The sequence below is a fragment of the Cynocephalus volans genome, chromosome 3 (assembly GCF_027409185.1).
Source record: "Cynocephalus volans isolate mCynVol1 chromosome 3, mCynVol1.pri, whole genome shotgun sequence".
Taxonomy (NCBI): domain Eukaryota; kingdom Metazoa; phylum Chordata; class Mammalia; order Dermoptera; family Cynocephalidae; genus Cynocephalus; species Cynocephalus volans.
The window spans coordinates 89,318,161-89,339,249 of NC_084462.1; the positions used below are offsets into that span (position 1 = coordinate 89,318,161).

Genomic DNA, 21,089 nt, shown 5'->3' on the forward strand with positions numbered 1-21,089 from the left:
AAAAGTGAATGAGATCACTGAAGAGGAACACAGAAAGAAGAGGTCTAAGGATTTGATTCCAGGGAGTGGAAGAAGTCAGGAAGACAGTGACATGTCAGACAAGTGGTCAGGAAGAAGGGAGAAAAATCAGAAGCTGAGTTACTTAAGAAGGCGGAAGAGCAAGTTTCTCCTGGAGAAGACATCAAGGATGGTCACACACCAGAAAGGAGTTAAGGGAAACAAAGATAGGGAAATGCCATTCAGTCTAGCAACTAACAGGCCATTGGTCACCTTGGAAAGCACAGTTTCGGCGGGCCAATAAAGGCAGGAGCCAGAGTACAGAGATGAGGAAGGGAGTATAGCTGACAGGGAGTGGAGATGGGCAGAGGAGACCAGACTTCATGCCAGTAATCCTGAATGTTCCCACTGTCTCCTGTTTGCTGAATTCACTTTTAACATTAGTGGAGTTCAAATCAGGGCAGTTGACACTTTTTAAAATCTTGGCCTAGGACACTTTACTGAGCTCCTTATTTTATAAAAGGCCTTTTCTGTAGAAAAGGTGAGTTCTAATAAGAATGTTTTGAGTTTACTTAGTGACTAATACAGCCTGTAATTGCTGTAAATGAGAAAATCGATATTCTCTTCACCTTTTACTCCAAATGTGCAGCAGTCCAGGAAGGTTTTAATATTTTCTCTGAATCTAGTCTGTGAAGAGGCCCCAGTTTACCTGGACTACCTGGTTATAGAAAGGCCATGGTTCTGAGTCTCTGAAGAAAGTTAAGAAACAATACCATAAACCAATTTAAAGAAACTCATTTATTTATATTTATGTTTACGGTTATAAAGTACATACGCTACTGTCCTGGTGACATTAGTTAACTATGGACTGACTGCAGGCTTGCTTGTTGCTTAAGGAGTGGACTCCCTGCTTTAGTCCCACAGCACCATCTGGTGGTTAACCCTGAGAAGCTGAACTTTTGGATTTCTAGTTTTCTAACAAAAACAAACTGGTGTGTTAAAAACAAATATGAAACTAGTAAAGAAGGGCCTGTTATCCTTTAAGAATAGTTCTCATCCTCTTGTCCATTACTACCCAATTAGGAATCCAAGTGAAAAAGACAGAAGAATAGGAATCTAAGATTCTTTTAAATCTTAATATAGTACATGATAACTCAGGGTAGAACTGTGGAGCCATCTGGCTAAAAGGTGGAATGAAAAGAACCCATACCCGTATTTCATTCCAGTCACAGAGAGCAAAGCTCAGGCCTCCATGGCAGAGTTATCCTATCACTGAAAAGTCACAGTTGGGAATTTTTATATACTTGACTTTCTTCCTTCCCATTAGCTGAATGAAGATTGGGCAATTCTTGGCCAAGCTCATTTAGAGATGAGTCAGATACTGGGAAATGGGCATATTTACATGTGATTCAAGGCCCACTCCACTCTGGCCCATGACCAATCTAAAAAAGACCACGTTCACAGAGCTTGTCTGTGAGTGTCAGCAATAGCACTATCAAAATACGTGTGTTCCCTGAAGGTGGTGAGACTATGCAGATCATCTGCACAGAGTCAGCCTGTTTGTTCAGTATTGCTTCTGTCATGGAGAGAGACAGGCACCACGGTTTTTCTTTTTTCTTTCTGTTTAATTTTCTCAAAAGTAATATGTCAATAACAGGGTTATTCAAAGCAAAGCGGAAAATTATGTTGGTAGCATCGGCCTGTGAACAGGACCCACCTCAAAGTATCAGAATCAGAAAAGTTGAGATAAATACAACATTTTAGAAGTATGTAAGAAGTGATCAGGGGTGGTTGGCATGTTTGATCGATTCATTCATTCTTGTGTACCCACATGCCTTGCCCTGTTCCTCAAAGGGTTTAAGCTATTGTGACGGAGAAAGGATAGGATTTCTATAAAGCACAAAGGGACTTCAAAGGGACCCAGTGCATTGTCTTGCCAGATGAGGACATCGCTGTAGAGTGACTTGTTCAGGATCACATACATGGTGGCAAATTGGAACTCGAACTCAGATCTAAATCATTTCAGAGTTCTTTTAAACATCCTTTTTCTCTTTTTCCTCTCATTGGAAGTACAGTTTTATTTATTTATTAATTTATGCTTGAATCCCCTGCCTCTCTCATTGTCTTCCCCTTCTTTTTCTCTGACATCTACTCAACCCTTAAAAAAAAAATACAAAAATTGTTATCTCTGTTTTGATATGATTTCTGATTTTGACTTCATTTTTAATTGGACTAGGAATTTGTGGTTAAAAACAAAAGAATTCAGGTGAATTACCTTTTCTTATAATGTGACACAACTTTTGGCTTAAGTGGAGGATACATCTCCAAGGGCACTCTGCAAGTCTCAGAATATGAGGCCTGATCAGCAAGGAGGAGACTATATCCATATATAACCCGAGCAATTATTTACGTCACTCGGTGGCTGTATGAACATGCCCTATTATGGAGACTCACTGCAGGTCTCACTTCAAGATTCAGGGAAATCAGCATTTATTCATTCAACAAATATTTTTAAATACACCTTCTATGTGTTGGTTATTATATAAAGCTAGTGTAAAGAAAAATACAAAGGCAATATAAAATGGCAGTCTGAAGATAAATCAGATATTTTCCTTTGGTAGAAAGGATATGGATTTGTAGATATTCTTGGTTTTCAAAGCTGCTAAGTTTGTTTCAGGATCCAAATTGTACTTTAAAGGGATAACCTTATAAAAATAATAAATAACTCTTTTGGAGATTGACACTTTAGCATCTTTTGATTCAGTAGTACTATCCCACTACCTCTACACAGGTACACACATACACATCCTTTCCAAAAGCATACAGAGACATAAATCCTTTAAATAAAAGTTAAATTAATTCTGGAATGAGAATATCTGAGATTCCTTGGGATGATTGTTGACATAAGGCAAAGAAACAATTGTTATAGTTTCTGCTATAACTTACTGTTATCAGCTCTACAAATTCTATCAGATGTAAGTGAATTGCCTTTTAGTTTAAATAAATATGAAATTCTTTTAAGAAATGCAAAGGATGAAGCTGTATTTCCGATTCAATTAGTTAATTACACAGAGAAAGCTATTTCTCCTCTCCTAAGATATCCCTTTTAGTAATGTGTTCCAGTGTTGGTTTCAAAATTCTGAAACCCAAGATACTTTCCCTGGTATTTAATCTAATCCCCATGAACTCCCTTATACCCATTGCCTTTTTTTCTTTCCTATTCTGAGAGAATAGCTGACAATTTTTACAACATTACTGTATATGTTAAAGCTTTTCCTCATTTTTCAATTCTTCAGGCTATACCAATGTTCATTTAAAAATTTTTTTTTATTTCTCGTGAGACTTATTGCCTCTATTTTGAAGTCATCTTTAGGACTTTCTAAAAGTCATCTTTGTGAAAGTTCAGTTAATTAAATCTTTATATGGCAAGGCCCTAAGCATGACACTGAACTCTAACCAAGGCAAGAATGATATTATATATGGTGGGGAGATTAATTTATAGTCCATAAACACAAATTCCTGTGTTTATGTAGCAGTAGCAAATTTGCTAACTCGTTTAATTGTGATACTGTTTTGTCAGCTGCTTACTCTCACCTCCCAACTTGTTTATTTTGCATGTGTAAACTAGACCCTTCCCAACAACTGCTTCTCAGAGTACCTAGTAAACACTTTAGTATCTTCTGGTAATGACGCTTTCACCAAATCTTGAGTTTGATGCTTATTGGACATATGAAGGTACTTCAAAAAGTTCACGAAAAGGCTCATATTATCTTTTAATTCTACTTTTCCACAAATTTTTTGAAGTACCCTCATACTTCTTTAGTGGGAATTTGGAGATGGGGATTGTCATACTTATCACAGCGTTATAAGTAGCAATGACAGGGAAAAGTGATGACCGTAAGGGGGTATGTTCCAAAGCCGCTATCTTCACCAGCAACCCATCCCCCATTTTGGGGAGAGGGTTGGAAAGTTGCCTCTTTTCAACCTAATGTGACGTACCATACAAAGATGAGAACTCAGACCACATCTTTCCATCACGTTGTCGCCCCACGCATCTCCTGTGCTGAATTCAAGAGCTGACACCAAACATGAGTCATATTAGTCAAGATCAGTCTACTTTCACAAAAATGTGCGCCCAAAATATCTGCCTTGAGACCAGAATTCATAAGAGTTTTGAAATATTTAGTTGTAAAACTTGAATATATTTCTTCTCTTTGATTCATATGAAATATGAGGTATTCTTTATACCATTTCAGAGCTGCAGAGAATTTATAAACCTGCTCCCTTTTATTCAGTTACCAGTTCATGTTCTGAAAGTAGTTTGACTTTATATAATATTCTCTTTCTGAAAATTTACATAATTTTTTTTGTATGCCCTCTTACAGCCTGCCACATATTGGAATGCCGCAGTGGAATGGCCCAAGATGTCATAAGTACCATAGGGCAGGCTTTTGAACTCCGGTTTAAACAGTACTTGAAAAATCCTTCTCTGAATACTTCTTGCGAAAGGTCAGCCAGGAGTTCTGTAATTATTTGACTTGCTAAATATTTTTTTAAAATTAATATGGTTTTTAAAAAATTAGTATGGTGTTTTAAAATTGACTAATGAAATGAGTATTTTTTTTTACAAATAGGCAGTTTCAGTACAAAGTAATAGTGACATTTTCTGTTTTTCTTCCATTCATATTTATCCAGATATTTCCTCTTGTGAAAAGATTAAAGGAGATGCTAAAAGAAAGATGGGATTGGCCCTATTTTTCTAGAGTTACAGAGAGTTATGAACTAATTAAGTAGAATCATAAAATAATAAACATCAACAGATTTCTCAGGTTTGTTTCAACCTGAGATCTCTTACATATCAGTTAAAAAAAATCAAGAACAAAGAACAAAATAATAAGAATAGAATCAAATATCTACTGCAGGAATTCCTGTTAGTTTGCTGGTTTGCAATGTAAATAGATCAGCGCCAGCTAAACTGTGGCAGGGGGTAGAACAGGACATGACCCAAGGATCTGGTTGTTCTGTCTAAGGCACAGAGAGTCTGCAATGAAAGCTGAACCTTTTCAGGCCTGTCAGACTTCACCACGTGTGGAAAGCAATGAGGCGTCTGAATTAAGAAATGAAACTCTTGGGCACTTTGAAATGCATTATTTCCCCCTAATTTGTCATTTTGTGTATCAACAAACACTGGGTTTGGAGATCTCCCTTTATGAGGTGACCTACGGTAGCAAAGGAGAGGGGTACCAGAAGGCCTTGGTGCTGAATTTTTCCCAGGGTAGCAGCAGTTACATCTTAGTGCTATCATTTTGTTGATATGATTTGTCTGACAAGACTATTTGGATTGTCAGTGGAATCAGTTCGATACAAAAAGACTTGATTTATTCTTTTTTATAAGGAACTTTTACTAATTCCAGTTTGGAAGAAAAGTCTGGGTTTTTTTTTTTTTTTTGCCCTGTTTCAACTTTAAGAACAATTCCATGTTTACGTAAATCTATCCACTTGCCACATATGGCTCTAATATTTCTTTATTAGTCCCATCTACTCCTTCAGATTTGTGCAGACAAGATAGCTGGCCATAGCTCTCTTACTTTTTTCATCTTGGTTTAATAAACTGGGCCAGGCCTTCTACCCAAAGAACAATATCTAAAATTTCTTTGTGCAAAGCATTTCCAAAATGGAATGACCAAAGCATGCTGGAGCTACTCAGGAAAACTTTATATTTTTGTGATCCTATGACAAAAATGCCTTACATTTAGGGTGTTCATGTTATTATTATCATTTTTTTTTCACTACGGGAGACACACAAGCATCACCCTTGGCACTTTTTGTTGGCTTACCCTACTCTATCTATGGGACACGAATGCAAAGTTTGTTGGGATGATTTACTTGGTTCTGATCCCTCTGCATCCCCTACAGCATATGAATTCCCACCCAGCATTTTGGGGGTTCTTTTTTCCCATACAGTGAGGAGGCGCACATTGATGGGCATGCTGAGGAAAGAGAAGATCATGAGTATTACAATGAAATCCCAGGGAAGCAGCCACCTGCAGGGGGTGTGTCAGATGTGCGGATCAAGGTTCAAGCCACGGATCAAATGGCTTACTGCCCCATAAGGTGTGAGAAGTTGTGCTATTTGGTAAGCAATGTTTTATTATTACTGGAAATAGCAATGCAATTCTGCCCTTATCACTAGAGCACTTAATTTGAGGGCTTCCAAATGCTAGTTTAGAGAAAGTCCCATCTTCCTCAAATATGGGGCCAGAGAATGAATCACTTTTGGAGCCTGTACTGGATCATTTTTACTCCAGTCCCCTACCCGCAGCCTCAGCACATGACCTCATATCTCATTTCACTGGGAAGACTAAGGCAATCCAACATGTTATCCTCAACTTCACCCTTCCCCATCTCCAAGTCTTCCTGTATTCTCCATGCTTCTCTTCCTTAGCAACTGTCTCCAAAGCTAATCTTTTCCTGTGCTCCTGATCCAGTGCCTTCCTGCCAACTCTGTGCCCTTGCTCTGTCCATTAATCTCTGTCTGTCTCAATTTTTATTCTCTGTCTGTTCATTCTTTCCCTTCTGCCTGCAAATAAACTTGGATTCCCCCAACCCAACTAACAATGTCCTGCCTGTTACTCATCTTCCTTTTATCCGCAAACTTCTAAAGTATTGTCTCTACCTTTGCTTTTGCATCTGTGCTATATTTCTAAGGTCTGAACTCTGCTTGATAGAAATTACTTTTACAATGGTAATGTGTGCTTTAATTGCTTAATCTATTTCCTTCGTCGATATTCTGCGTCTGTCTACAGCATTTAACACCTGTTGGCCCCCTCTTCTTTTTCAAGACCTCTTCTGTTAGCTTCCAAAACATTTCCATCTTGTCATTCTCTTCCTGTATTTCTCGGTGCTGCTTTTCTTTCTTTCTTTTTTTCTAATTTGCTAATGTTTTACTGAGTGTTTTCAAACCTACAGAAAAGGTGAATAAATTATACAGTGAACGCTCATGTACTTGCCATCTAGATTCTACAGTTTAAATTTTATGATATCTGCTCTATCATATATGTAGCAGTTTATGATCCGTCAATCCATCTTATTTTTGATACACTTCAGAGGAAGTCCCAAATTTTCTTTTTATATCATGTTGTCTTCCATCTCCTCCCCTGAAAATCAAACCTCACCTTACCACCATGTAAGCATTCTCCAAGGCTCTGCCCTTGGGCCCTCATCTCACCTCTGGCATGCCACCTGTGTGTGCACTTCCTTCAATTTCTCTGTCTTCAGCCCTTACCTACATCTGTAATGCCACATTGCATTACATTGTTTATTTATATCAAGGTTGAGCTCGACATTTTCTCCTTGACTCTAAACTTGATTCCTTTACTGATTTACTCATGTTTATTAATGGCACTGCCACTCTTTCGCTAATCTACAATTTTTTGTTTTTCTTACACTTTGGGCCCCATATCAACTCAGTCTTCAAGACCTGTGATTCTACCATAAAAATATCTCTTGAATCCACCCAAACTTTTTCATTCCTATTGTACCTTTCTATGTTCTGGTCATCACTTGCCTAGATGATTCCGAAAGACCCTTTTGTGTTTCCAATCTCATTCCCTCAAACCTTCCTGTTGGATTAATCTTTCTAAAGCATAGACACTGCCCTTATCAGAGGCATCAGTGGATCTCTATTCCATTGCTGAAGAGAACTATATGTTTAGGGATGATTGAAGCCCTGATTGAATGAGATTTTCAGGGATAAGAAGTGAGCCTTGCACAACCTCAGCAGAGTAGGGCTCCAATCTGTCAATTCAAAGTTAAATAGAAGTTGGCTACGTGGCCAGTATTTATACTCATGTCCTGAAAATTACTTTCTGGGTGGGACTTGGATTGAGTTCTGGAATGTGACCTCCCAAGGAGAAGCAGTAACTCTTAGGACTCAGGACACCGGTAGCCTTATGCTCTCCCAACCCAATCACATTTACCTCTGCAGCTCCAAAGCAATGGACTATGAAAGGGGTGTACTCTCCGCACCCAAAATTTGTTTCCTTTTGTTACCGGTCAGACATTTCCCATGTCAGAAAGTGAATTTGTGTCCTATATTCTTTTGGAAGTAGTATTAGTGTTTTGTTTGTTTGCTTTTAAGTTTGTGAAGGTGTACTATGTTTGTAAATGTTTCATAATTTGTTGTTTGTACAGCCTGGAAATTCCAAGTGCGGCAGCATGTATGAGAACTGTTTAGAACAAAGCAGGGCAATAGGTAAGTACAACTTCCCCATCTGCCATCTTCCTTATTCCTTTCAAGTCATATGTATGTGTGTGTCCTTTGCTCTTAAATACTTCATGGAAAAGTCAGGTGTATATAACGAAACATGTAATCCTTTGGCTGCAGGCTTCCCAGAGAGGCTCAGAATGTTGCATGTGTATCACTAGGAAAGTGCATGGTTGTCCCTGCTCTTGTGTGATCCACTATGCTGATGGTTCTGCTTTACGGGATCTTTCACTGCTTTGACATCATGAAAGCTATCTTGCTGGGAAGGTGTTTTCACTGCTCAAAACTCAAGGGAATTCCACTTTAAAGATCAGACAGTAAACTAATGTGAAAATTGGTGCCTGTCAAATCCACTAGGATTAAAATAAACCCTTTATTCCAGCCTGGCAAAGGGAACAAAAAGATATCTGAAATGTGAGAGTTCCAATTAGGGGCCTGTCCATGCCATACTTGCAAGGATATTAAATATTTTGTTACTGCATGTGATGATTGATGGTGGGCAGAACTTTTCCACAACACAAATGTAGAGCTTCAGCTATCAGACTGGAAATATATTTTCATAAAAATAAGTTATACTGCTGGTTAGTCATTTCATTTTTGTAAGTTGTTGAAAGTGTTTATTATTCTTTCTTTGGAAAGTTTTGCAGCTTTGGAGACTTATTTAGAGATAAATACTGCAGTGGAAGATAAAGGTGGATAACCACGTCAAAGGACTCAAGTTAAATTAGCAGGAACTTGCCACATAGAAGGTAGTCACTTCCAAAGATACTTTTATATTTCCTATGGCATTATGCCACTTATAATCTATTAATTTTATTATTTTTTATGTAGTGGGAGATAAATGAAGATTTACTGTTTCTGTTTCTGGTATAACTATGATTACCACCCTCCTCCACCCTGTGAAAAGAAGTAATGAGCTATGGAAGTACTTAAAATTCTTTAAAAGCATGGCTTCTTTTGGTAGGAATTTAAATTCCATGCCATTCTTTAAAGTTATTTAAAATTCGAAGCTAATTCTTAATAATATGGCTAAACAAATTAAATTAAAGAAATTCCAGGAATTTCACCCTGGAAATTCCTGACCTAAGGATTTAATAGTCAGGAACAGGAAGTATTGGGAATACTTCCATGTCCTGTTTTATCTCATTCATATATTCTTCATTTATTCAACAGCTCACTCAATGACTATTTATTGAGGACCTCCTACAAATCAGGCACTGTGCTAGGTGCAGGCATAGAGACACAACTGGCACTTAATCTGGGGGTCTATCGAGGGTCTCCCTAAGAAAGTAACAACCAAACCAAGACCTAAGGGATAAGTGAGAATTATCCAGGCACAGACAGAGAGATGGAGAAGGAAAGAAGAAAGGGAGGAAGGGAGAGAAGGAGAAAGAGAGAGAGAGAGAGTGTTTGTGTGTGAGAGTGTGTGAGAGAGAGAGAGAGAGACCATAAGCAAATGAGAACCAGAACTAAGTGCGCTAGGACCAGTTCCCAGATCACTGGCACAGAGAGAGTACAGGGGGAAAGAAAGATGAGTCTTGAACCTACGACAGACTCCTGAGGAACTCCAACATTTTCAGCCCTGCCCAGATACTTCCCTTCCCAGCTTTTCTCCCTCCTCTCCATTAAACAGGCATCCTGGCCACATTCTCCTGTTTTCAGTTGCCCAACTTCTAAAGGGAACTCACTGAGTGAAAATGCTCAACATTTCTAGAAATATGCTGAGTGTGCTAAATCATAGTGCAACAACCACTGAAGAAAACAGGCATGGTTTTCCTTCTTTTTTTTCCAAGAGCTCTTTCACCTTGAATTTTTTTTTCTTTTTACATTTTAAAGCAGTCTTCCCCTGAAAGCATAAATTTATGAAAGAGTTAATAGATATGGAGGTATCATTTAACCCTATGTATTCAATATTTTTCTTTTTTAAGTGTAACCTTGTCAAGAGTCCAATTTATTGTTTCTGATTATCTTGGTTTGATTTCTTTTTTTTTAAAAAAAGCAACAGTATAATTCCTCATTCTTATGTGGTATATGTGTGCCCTAAGCCACTATAAGCAGATCCAAACACATGGGCAGTCTTTGTAATAAAAGTTTATTTGGAGCTCAGATATATTTTTCCTTATAATTAATTTTAGCCATGATAGCTAACTCTTAGAAAGTGTGCCATATATTCTATTCTTGTTTGCCTATACTGTAGCTTAAATGTACATTTTTAAATTACAAATGCAGAATAGAAAATTCTGTGGTACACTGCCTTTCTTAATGGTGGCTCTAAGGTAATGATTGTAACAGGGAACTTTTCAGAATCTTAGGGAGATAAGAGATGGTGTTTGTAGTTGAAAAAAGTCCTCCATCTAGATACTTCCTCTCCCATAAATCACTGAGCTACAACATTGTTTCCATAGAGAGGCAGATTTTGAGTTCCAATGGGGAACCAGAATGCTAGGAAACCATCTCCTCAAACCTCAGCGACTAAAACCATGGTGGGATAGAAAGACTCAACTCATGTTAAAAGGGCCATGACAAGTAAGGTCCCTCCTATTGTAGCAAGAGGGAGTTTCCTATTACAGTGTCCTTTTATCCCAGACACCCATGAATCAGGTGTTCCTATCTTGGGACCTGCCTGTGACTACTTGTGCATATATTTAACAAGTGATCTGAAGGCTGGCAAGTTAGCTCATTTGGTTAGAGAATAGCATTTTTACCCCAAGGTCACCGGGGTTCTCATCCCTGTACTGGTTAGCCACAAAAAAAAAAAAAAAAAAAAAAAAAAAAATCTGAAATTAAAGAGTGACCAGTGAGCATATTAATAGCAGTTGCCAAAATAGCAAGTGTGTTGTTTTTCTGTCTTTTCTCAAAGATTCATACATAAGCATTTGAGAGACACCCATACAAATATTTTCAATAAGATTTAGCTTTTTCCTCCTATTCAAATATTGACTTAAAACTTAAATACTGGTATATTATAAATACTGCAATAGGCTTCTGGTTGTTGAAGGAGTTAATTGTGTTTATCACTAGACATAGAAAAGATCTGTATCCTTAATACTAAATTCTTTTATGGAAAAAAATAATTAGCAAAATAGAATAACGTTTCCCCAACCTTCAGGTTAACATGGAAATGTTGATATTTTTAATAAAAAAGACATTAAATTCCCACAAACCCTAAGGGCTTGCACTGAAAAAATTTTATTACTTACAGTATGTACACTGTGTATATATATATTTTATGTCACAAATCTTCTCTGAGGCAGGTTGGATAGGTTCTCTGAGTAATTCTTGGCACAAAGAACTTTTGGAATGCATGATAGCTGGCATGTGTGGCTAAACTCTCACCAACCACACAATTCAGCCTAGAATGATTTTAAGTTTGGGTACAGGGTGGGGTATAGGTGTCCATGTTTTAATTTAAGACAACATTGCCAACTTAAATATGATGGCACATTTCAAAAAAAGGAATGGAAGTTTTTACGAAAGACTGTGTATAGACACTGGTACTTGTGTGGAACCTCATGGGATGATAAACTTGATGTGATCAGCTCGGACTAATGCTTTGTAAGGGGGCAGATGAGACAGTGCCCTGTGCTAAAGGTTGACTCAGTCTTCAGAACATGGTTGGGTCAAATATATTAAGAAAGGAAAACTGGGTAGATATTCTGTCATTTGTTCATTCACCTGAAAGTTTTCTTTTGTGCACCTACCTCATATCAGGCACTGAAGATGCAGAAGATACACAAATAAATGGGTTATAGTCTCTCCTCAAGGTCTCAAAAAATTTGCAGTCTCAAGGGGGAAGACAGACAAGTAAACAGATGAGTATGTTATGGAGTGGCACCTTATCCAACCTAGAGGGAAGGACTCAAGAGAAGGCTTCCTGAAGCAGATGGCTTCAGAGCAGAATTTTAAAGTATAGATAGGAGTTAGGCAAAGAAAGGGTGGGGGAGGATGTTGCAGTAAGAAATTAGTATTATATACATAGATCCAGTAGTAATGCATAAATGAACAACTGAGTATCGATGAGAACAATTTATTGAATGCCTACTATAAGGCAGGCACTATGCTCACTGTCTCACCAATATTTCATTGAATCTTCACAACTGTATTTAAAGCTTGGCATCCCCATTTTACTTTAATGAAAACTGAGTCTTAGAGAGGTTAATTAACTTGCCCCAGACCACACAGATAGTAAGAGATACCACAGAGATTTGAACTCAGGTCCATATATACTTAGGAGAAGACCTCCTAGCCACTTGCAAGCACTTTTGATCATATTCCACTTTCAGTAAACTTTTATGAGCAGGCACTTCTAAATAAATTATTATTCAATTGTGTATAAGTTATATAAACGTATACTGATATATTATACATGTGTTATAAAACAGACAAATATAGAAAATTTTAAAGTTAGAGAGTTGATAATACATAAACTTTTTTTGAGTCTTGCTAATTACAACAGCTGAATACTACACTATCATTAGATAATATTTCAAGGCCCAGTATTCGTTTAGAGCATTTATTGATAAATAGATATAAATCTACATTTCAAGTCTTGATAATTTTAACTTTCGGGGGCCAAAGTTCTGATCTGATTAGATTGTTCTTGTTTATAAGCTCATAATGTAGCTAAGGAGGAGCTTGTACTAAGAGTGAAAGAATTATTTTCAATTCTTGATTTCTTTGCAGTGATCTTTTAACCACTTTCCATTTGTGACAGTAAGTTCAGTTTAAACTAGATAATAAAACTCATAAATCCACTTAACCAAGCACATGGAAACTGTCATATGTTGCAAAACACACAAACACATGAGGCATCCTGTCGACCCCTCCCTCTGTAGAAACCCCACTCCTCTCTCAGGATACCCCATATATGGAGTATGACACGTGACAAGATGGCATGTAACAGCCGACAGACAGACAAGGAGTAAAGGAGGAACAGGTAGTAAGACTGTAGTCCTCTGACTGGGCTTCCCCTACTTGTTGTACTCTTAGGCTTTCCCTCTTAGGAGTTACAAGAATCATTGCGCTACTCACCATATGAGATTAGTCCTTCTTGGGTCACATAGAAAGAGTTTAATGACTGAAGCAATAGAAATACCAATGTTTTATGGCAAAACAATGGAATGTCTCTACTTTAGGTGCAGCCTTATGGTGATCCTGTAGCACATACAGCTAAAACTGTAAATGTATTTGTTTAAACAGAAAAGCAAAAACATTCTATCCTGGTGTTCTTAGGGTGGAGCCATCTTCATGCCATAAAGTAGTGAAATATGGTGCTAATATCCATGCATTTAATAACCATTTGTTGATGTCCTATTATGTGCCAGGCATGTGCAGGAGTTGCAGCTGTGAACAAGGCAGAAAGGATCCCTGCTTTTATGGAATGTGCTGTCTAGATGCAGCACAGATATTAAGCAGATAATAACTTGAATGGTAGAATTAATTATCCTTGTGATATGGGCTTTGAAGGTTAAGTACAAACTGCTAAGAAAGCAGAAAGACTTAGTCTTATCTGGAAAGTCAGTGAAGGCTCTCCTGAAAAAGAGATGTTTAAACTGACATCTGAAGGATGATAGTGATGAAGAAGGGGAGGGAAGAGCATGCCAATCAGAGGAGTGGGCTTCATGGTGGAGATCAGACTGCAGGGCCAATGCAGCCCCAGGCAGAGACTATGGAAGAGAGAAGGGAAGTCAGGTAGACAGCAGAGCCTGCAGCTTGTTAACAAGTATGTGAAGCAGTTCAAGGGTTTTTAACCCTCGGAGAAAAATGATCAGATTTTCAGTTTTAAAAAGATCATTTTGGCCATAATATATAGACTAGAATAGAAGGGGAGAGAACAGACTAAAAGAGGAGGAGGAGATTACCTGAGGGTTGAGTCCTTTCCATTGAATAACAGATTTAAGCATCAGCAATCTGTGCAAGGCTGAGCTTGGCAAGAGAAAACTTTGGGAATAGAGAGAAGCCAGACTTCTTACTCACAGTAATTTTATTTTATTCATTCATTTATTTATTTATTTATTTTAAAATATGTTTAATTCTCAGGAAGAATTTTAAATTAATTAATGAATTTTTTGAAAAGGAGTTAAATAATAGATATTCAAGTTCAGTATGACACGTGTTTTCGTGATTGCTGGGCTATCCCTCTGAGCAGTGTTGGGTGCCAGTTCATGCTGTTCGCTGAGACAATTGGCCCTCTTCTCTTACCATTCCTCTTTTGGATCTTCCTGCTTCTCTCCTGTCTACTGGAGAAGCAACGGGTCAGCTGAGGGATGGGGCAGAAAGAGGAAGGGATACCAGTGAGAGGGTGGCTTTCCCTCAAAAACTGATATTTATCTTGATTTTACATTGGTGTTCAATCCTTGCGTGGGGTGGGTGTGGCCTTTAGCTTCATATCAATTCTAGACTCAAACATGATTTTATTTACTGTTTACAAAGCAAAAACGTAATGCATTGATCACTGCTAATCGCTACAGGTAATGACCATGCGAGAGGGGCGCAGTCCCAACGAGACAGCTTGTTAATGAAGCACACTTGTCGATTGGATCTCTTCGATGACCCCTGCTACATTAATACACAGGCTCTTCAAAGTACACTTGGTTCTGCTCGAAATCAGTGCTCAGCTCAAGCACTGGTGAGCCCGTGGCACCGTGGAAGTAAGTAGCTACTCACTGTCTGTATTAGTTTTCCAGGGCTGTTGTAACAAATTATCACAAGCTGGGTGTCTTAAAACAACAGAAATGTATTTTCTCACAGTTCTAGAGGCCAGAAGTCTGAACTCAAAATGTCAGTAGGGTTGCTTCCTTCTGGAGGCTCTCAAGAAGAATCCATTCCATGCCTATCTCCTAGCTTGTGGTAGCTGCTGGCAATTCCTGATGTTTCTTGGCTTGTAGACTCATCACTCCAATCTGTACATCAGTCTTCACATCACCTTCCCCTTGTGTCTCTAATACTCCCCCACTTCTTTCTCTTATAGAACAGCAGTCACTGGATTTAGGGTGAAATGAGATGATCATTAATTTAACTACATCTGCAAAGACTCCTTTGCCAAATTAGGTCACATATATAAGTACCAAGGATTAGAACTTGAACATATCTTTTCTGGGGGTCGCTATTTAACTCATTACACTGTCTCTAATTTTAAAGAAGGCTATTTCCTTGGCTTCATTTTCAGGGAGTTAAATGCATTCTTTCTTTACCTCAATCCCTCACCATAGTTAATACAGATTAGAATTTTGTGGAGATGTTTTGGGTTTCAAGGTTTTAGTACATTGTCTTAAAACAATTCTTTCAGATACTTTAAATTTACTCCTAACTTTTGGTTTCTGCTATATTCTTTTGCCGAAGAAAGAGCTGTCAAAACCAGGAGACAATTTTGAATTTGTTTATTTGCATAAGAGACAATGACCACTATTTTGATTCTGTTTAATGATGGCTTTAATTTTATTTATTTAAAACCCTTTGATAAATCTATACAGCACTGAAATAAGATAGCTCCTTTCTTCAACCATATACTGTGGCTAAAATACAATAAGACAAACATCGTTTTCCTGCCAAATTGCTTCCAAGGGTAAATGCATAAACAGGAACATAAATAAATAAAAGCAATACAAGCCAAAAGCCTACAATCAACTGAAAAATAAACAAAAAATGCTTTTCATAAAATATTGAAGCTCGTTGGGGTTCAGGGGTTGGCTTGGTGTCAAATTTGGTTTGCTCCAAAGATGGAGAACCATCGACTGAGAAAGTCCTTTCACTAGGCCAGGAAGTTTCTCTAGAACTGCCGAAGGTAACTTTCCAGTTAGTGGGGCTGCAATGGCAACACAAAACTTAAAAGGAGGTTTTGTTGAGCCTGGGCTTCACCAGACTGCCCTAACGCTCTTAGACTAAGAAACAAAGGTCCTCACTGTCACCAGGTGGCAAGTGGTCTGTCTTTTTGCAATCTTTCAACTTGGTACCCAAGCCAACCAAGTCGGGTTATCTGGAAGCAGACACTAAGATGGAGCTGGATGTGCAGGGTCTTTATGGAGATCGATATCAGGAAGCGTGGGGGAGTAGGTAGGATTGGGCAGAGGGGGAAGTAGAGCTACAGGGCAGGCCTGACAAAGCCTCACCAACCCCACAGAGAGCCTGTGTGGTCTGTCAGAGCTGCTCCACATTAGGCCCAGATAATGGCCTCTATAGCCCCACGTGCCTTAGTCTCTGGGTGTGGGCCACACCAGGGGGGACAAGCCCTTGGGCAGCTGAGTTAGATCCTGAAGAGCTGGTCAGTTGGAGACTGACTGCTGACACCTGGGACGATTGGTCCTTTCCTGAGGTGAGATCTGGGCAGTGTATCTCTGTGTCTACCACAGAGAGCACCTTGTGTAATGGACAATGGGATATGAAATGAATTCAGATTTCTGCAGGAATCTTACTCAACTGTTCAGTGTGACATATCCTGTGTGGATAAAATAGTATTTGTTAGAGGGACGGATTTTTGAAAAAAAAGCTTCTGGACCTTAGGTTTTAAAAGTAGCATTATAGGAGTGTACACTTGATCACTTCCACAACATATTATTAGAAAATTTATTTAGTGGGTGGTCCCAATTAGGTGATCTGGGGTATTCTTTGATTACAAATCTAGTTCCTTCATAATCAAGTCTTTAATGTTAAAAATATAATACAAGCAAAGAAACTTTGTCATAGACAATTCAATAATATGAAAATGCAAACTTAATCCATAACAAAATTCCTATCATCAGTTGAAAATAAGTAAGACTTATCTTGTCCTAAATTATAATGCCAAAATGTATTTTCCCTGAATTCAGCTTTCTTTTTTCACCCTTTCTCCGTCTCCCTGCTTTGGTGGCAGCATGTTTAATAATTTAGGCCTCTGTAACAGTCTCGCTCTTTATTTCCCTTTTGGATTTAACATACCATAGCCCTCCTGGGCTTCTTGCTGCACCTTAAAGGTTAATTTTAGCCTGTCATGGCTCCCTCCAAAAAATTAAATCCAACTTCAAAAGCATAAATATCGTTAACTTAAGAAGTTTTAATAAAGAAATGGAGTAGGGTAACTTTACGCATACTTTCCTATAAAGTTTTAAATCCACCTTTAATCTTTCCCCCCAATGGTTCCTCCTGCTTCCTTCTTTCCTCCCTCAAAAATCCTCTTTAGCCTCTTTAGCATACTCAGCCCCCCTTATGCAGACAAAATCTTATTGATCAGTTCAGTATAACTGAAACAAACCAATCAAAAACAGATCCAGAGTTATGAACCTAATACATATCTCTCAAGCATGCCCTCAGGGCTCCTAAATTCATCCTGTCACACTGCCAATAAGAGTAAAGTTGACACAACCTTTTTTCTTTTTTCTTTTTTTTTTTTTTTTACATTTTTTGTCTTTTTTTTTTTTTTTTTTCGTGACCGGCACTCAGCCAGTGAGTGCACCGGTCATTCCTATATAGGATCCGAACCCGCGGCGGGAGCGTTGCCGCGCTCCCAGCGCAGCACTCTACCGAGTGCGCCACGGGCTCGGCCCAGACACAACCTTTTTTCTTATTGAACATGGCAGAAGGAAATCCTTAGTTTTGGTACTATGTGATTTTTGTATAGGTGTATTATTAGTTTCAGTCTTAGCTGCCACAAAGAAACCCCCCAAAACACTGTAGTGTAAAAAGGACAGAAGTTTCTTTCTTTTCCCTTATAGCTCAAAGATTGGCAGCACAGAACTAGTAGGGCAGCTTTGCCATTCTCAACATCTGGTTTCCATCTCTGGTTCAGAGTGGCTGCTTGGGCTCTCACCATCACACCTGTTTTTAGCCAGTAGGAAGAGAGAAAGCCTAGGAGTGGCATACACACTCCTTTAAAGGGTATGACCCGGGAGTGGCAGACATCATTTCTTCTCACCTGCCATCAGCAGAACTTAGACATGTGGACATCCCTAGCTTCAACGGGGGCTAGAAAAGTTACTCTAGCTGGGTGTCCAGGTAAAACTTAGGAGTTCTATAAGGTACTGAAAGGGAGGATAGACATTGATAGATAATTAACTATCTCTGCTACAGTACACTTTTCTGCCGCTTGAATATCCGTGAGCTCTTTTTTTCACATAGAACATATAGGCCCTCTCTCTGAGGAGGACATTGCAAATACCCCATACAATTACAGCTTCCAAGATTGGATGGGGATCCTTATTATCTGTCAAGTTGTCTGTCCCCCCTGCATCCAAAATGAATGGTGAAATAGGAATAAGATAACTGCAATAGAAACTTATATTCAGAAAAAGAGAAGAATGTACCAGCATGGGGCAGCACTCACTGGTCCATAGCAATTACCAAATCCTGCCAGGCAGGAATTGTGAAGACTCCCTGAGCTAGAAGTGGGAGAGGGTGATTTGCTTGGACTCTGGTTCAGCTTTAGGGGAGAACTTTTGGTGTCCATTGTCATCTGTGGGCCTGAACTGTGCCCTCTGGATTGTGCCTGCTGTTATCCTCCATATACATACTTAAAGTAGATGTTGGAGAATGTGCCTTTTTGGGGGGCTTCACCACTTTTATAGCCTGTTTCCTGTTGGTGTGGGCACAAGAGGTTGGAGTTTTCTTCAGGGGTTAAAAGCCATAGACAAGAAGGGATTGTAATTTTTTTTGCGATGTAATTCTTCAGAAACTCAGTAGGATTCCAGTTTATTTGCTTAGAGTCAGTTCCACGTGAAGTTTTCCATTATATATATATATATATATATATGTGTGTGTGTGTGTGTGTGTGTGTATGTATATATTTATTTATTTATTTATTGTCTGCTATGGTTTGAATGTTTGTCCCCTCCAAAGCTCATGTTGGACCTTAATCTCCAATAATGTATTTGAAAGGTGGGGCCTTTAAGAGATGATTGGATAGTGAAGACTATGCCCTAATGAATAGATTAATTCATTCACGGATTAATGGCTTAATGGCTTAATGTGTTTTCAGGGAGTATATGGGGGGCTTTATAAGGAGAGCAATTGAGCAAGTTAAGATGCACTGTATCTTAGTTCTCATCATATGTACCCCTGCATTCCCACGGGATTCTATAGAGTCCCCATCAAGAAGAAGGTCCTCAGGGGCTGGCTGGTTAGCTCAGTTGGTTAGAGTACAGTGTTGTAATGCCAAGGACGAGGGTTCAAATCCCTATACTGTACAGCATCCAAAAAAAAAAAAAATTAAAAAAAGAAGGCGGCCCTCACCATATGTGCCCCCTACCTTGGACTTCCTAGCCTCCAAAACTATGAGATAAATTTTGTTTCCTTATAAATTACTCAGTTTCAGGTATTATGTTATCAGCAAAAGAAAATGGACTAATTCATTGTCCTTTTATTGCCTGAAGGATCTGTAGTGATAACCCTTCCTTCTTTCCTGTTATTGGTAATTGTCTCCTTTTTACTTGATTACTTTTTTTTTTTAAGATGACTGGTAAGGGGATCTTAATCCTTGACTTGGTGTTGTCAGCACCATGCTCTCCCAAATGAGCTAACTGGCCATCCCTATATAGGGATCCGAACCCTTGGCCTTGGTGTTATCAGCAGCACACTTTCCCAAGTGAGCCACGGGCTGGCCCTAAGTACTCATCTTTTAGGTTTGTTAATTTTTTTGATTTTTCCAAAGTACCCAGGTTTTGGTTTAATATTCTGTATTGCTTTTATTTTCTATTTCATTGACTTCCATTTTTATCTTTATTATGTCTTCTTTATACTGTCCTTGGATTAAATGTTTACTTCTTTATCCAGCTTCTTCTACATTTTCTTCTTTCGGCTTTATAGTTTTATTTCCATAATAAAATATTTATTTCATTTGACGTTTACATTTTATATGAGGTAGGAGGTCTAACTTTATTCATGAGTCAATTTTCCTAACATTGTTGGTTAAATAATCTCCTCTTTTACCTAATACTGTTGTCAATTAAGCAAGGCTCCTCTTTTATATGTGAATCTGTTTCTGGTCTCTTCATTACACTTTTTCTGTTATACTTTTTCCACTTGCCTGTTTTGAATCAGTATATTAGTTACTATATTCTAATTGCTATGCCTTTGTAATATGTCTTCATAGACATGTAATTCTTCCATTATACTACAAATAATTTTTCTCTGGGTATTATCTTAACCTCTCACTTATGTTTAACATTTTATGTTAACATCTTTTTCTACGAAGTTTTCAGACACTTTATGGAGTTGAATATATTTTTCCTCTCAATAATGCAAATAAATTCCTATTTTATGATTTTTCACAATCCAATAATCCATACTAATAAACAGTATATAGCCAATTCTCATTATTTGCAGACTCCATACTTGAGAATTAGCTTACTCACTAAAATTTAGTTGTAACTCCAAAATCTGATGGTGCTTTTGTGGTCATTTGCAGATATGTGCAGAGCAACAAAAAATTGGAGTCACCCAATGCACACATTCCCAGCTCAGGTCAAATAAGGCAGCACTCTATTTTCTTGTTTCAGCTGCCGCACTGTAAAGATTTCTTTTGTGGTCTATTTAAGGCCACATTTTTCACATTTTTATACTACTTGTTGGTGATTTTACTGTTTAAAGCATCCCCCAAGCATAGTGCTGAAGTGCTATCTATTGTTTCTAAATATAAGAAGGCTGTGTTGTACCTTATGGAGAAAATATGTGTATTTAAAAAACATTGGGCATGAGTTACAATACTGTTGGCTGTGAATTCAGTGTTAATGAATCAACAGTATATACTAAGCAAGGTGTTTAAACAGAAGCCCACATGAAACAAGGTTATGTGTTGATTGATGAAAATGTTGTAACCTGAGGCTTGTAGGAACCCAACTCTGTATTTCCCCTAGGAACA

The 21,089-nt window shown here is 38.2% G+C and overlaps 1 protein-coding gene across 1 annotated transcript in view; it reads left to right on the forward strand.

Moving 5' to 3' along the window:
- SHC4 (SHC adaptor protein 4) overlaps positions 1-21,089 on the forward strand; it is a 137,897-nt gene that overhangs the window by 99,545 nt on the left and 17,263 nt on the right. The window contains exons 7-10 of the mRNA XM_063091762.1: positions 4,383-4,506; positions 5,962-6,133; positions 8,191-8,251; positions 14,734-14,913. Coding sequence (XP_062947832.1) covers positions 4,383-4,506; positions 5,962-6,133; positions 8,191-8,251; positions 14,734-14,913 — 537 coding nt within the window. The remainder of the gene's footprint in view (positions 1-4,382; positions 4,507-5,961; positions 6,134-8,190; positions 8,252-14,733; positions 14,914-21,089) is intronic.